Raw genomic sequence first — 1,532 nt, forward strand, 5'->3', positions numbered from 1 at the left:
GCCCCACCTCTTCCTGTCATGTCACAACCACCAACCACCAACTACCAACCACCTTCCCCCACCAGAGTGACGTGCTGGAGATCGGCGGCACCAGCACCCTCTCCTCATCCACCGGCTCAGATCAGCACGGCAACGCGATCTCCCTCGCCCCCTCGTCCCTGGTCCCGAGCTCCCTCGCGCCGTCGCTGTCCGCGGCGCCGTCGGGGCAGCCGTCGCTGCCGCTGTCGTCGGGGCGCGTGCCCAGCATCAGCAGCAGCCAGCGGCTCAACACAGAGGCCATGCTGCAGGTTGGCCTGACTCTGTCGGAGGGACCCGGACGCTTTGCCCCCTCTGCTCTCTTCGAATGGCCGCTAGTAATGGCATACCTTTGGCTCATCACTATCACCGACGTGCTTGGTCGAGAGCGACCTGCCTGCCCTCCGTATTGATATGTGTGATTGTGAGCCCAGACCCATAGGACTGCCGTGCACCTGGCCGACTGCACCTGCACCGCAACCCTGCTGGACTGCTTCCTTTGACCGCGGCTTCCCCGCAGCTGCTGCAACGTGACATCCGCAGCAAGAATAGCCGCGACACCCTGGACCAGTCGCGCGGCGCCGAGGTGGCGGTCGGGGAGTGCCTGGGGCGCGCTGGCTGCGGCGCCGTGTTCCGCGGCACCTGGCACCGAGTGCCGGTGGCCGTCAAGGTGCGGGGACCTGTGCTCGCCACCCCTCTTGGGCAGCCGCAGAGGCACATCTGCATTTGCGGCTTTCTTGCCGCCCAATCACATGGGCAAGATGTCTGCCTTGCAGCGGTGCCCCTTTGCTGGCACTGCCATGGAGTGTGCTTGTTTGGAGTTCACACCCTTGCTGGCGTTTTTAAACACCTTGGCTGGCGTTTTCGGCCCTTCTCACCCTAAACTCCTGAATACATGCCCGGCCGTGGCGCGACCCCGCAATTCGTGCCCGCAGGTCATGCAGACACGCAACGACGGCGCGCAGGCGCTGCAGGATGCGGTCGAGATGGCGGTGCTGTCCAGCGTGCAGCACCCCAACATTGTGCAGGTCTTCGCCTGCCTCACAGACATGGTCAAGACCACAGGTGCGCCGAGGCCGCAGCCGCAGCAGCCGCCGCCCAACCGCCACCAAGCTGCCGCCCTGCCGTCCCATCCGCTCGCAGCTCGCCAGCACTGTCTGGAACTGGGGTTGTTCACCTGCCCCTTCTGCCGCCCTTCCGAACACGTGCAGTGTCTGGTGACAAGAACCCCGTTTTGCATGCCAAAGCCTCGCCGACAGCCCTGACCCCTGCCCGCCCGCCTGGCGTGCTTGTCCTCTCCACCGCACGGCTCATCCCTCCTCCCTACTCCCCACGTCCCCCCTCAAAGACAACCACTTTGGCGGCCGCAGTGCGAGCTTCACGGGCGGCGTCAAGACCCACTACCGCCGCCTGCGGCCGGAGGAGGACCCCGACGAGGCCGTCACCCACAACATCATAGTCATGGAGGTGCGCGGCCACGCCCCATGCCCCCTGGGGTAAAACCCTAAACCCTGCCC

At 65.6% G+C, this 1,532-nt stretch overlaps 1 protein-coding gene across 1 annotated transcript in view; it reads left to right on the forward strand.

Annotated features, from left to right (window-relative positions):
• Positions 1–278: 278 nt before the first annotated feature.
• The window catches only part of MNEG_13565 (Mitogen-activated protein kinase kinase kinase 9), a gene marked incomplete at both ends in the record, with an annotated part of 3,306 nt that continues 2,052 nt past the window's right edge, over positions 279–1,532 (forward strand). Inside the window, 4 exons of the mRNA XM_014037963.1 lie at positions 279–287; positions 536–685; positions 951–1,080; positions 1,364–1,482. Of these exons, the coding sequence (XP_013893417.1) occupies positions 279–287; positions 536–685; positions 951–1,080; positions 1,364–1,482 (408 nt within the window). The remainder of the gene's footprint in view (positions 288–535; positions 686–950; positions 1,081–1,363; positions 1,483–1,532) is intronic.

Source organism: Monoraphidium neglectum, assembly GCF_000611645.1.
Source record: "Monoraphidium neglectum strain SAG 48.87 unplaced genomic scaffold scaffold03905, whole genome shotgun sequence".
NCBI lineage: Eukaryota > Viridiplantae > Chlorophyta > Chlorophyceae > Sphaeropleales > Selenastraceae > Monoraphidium > Monoraphidium neglectum.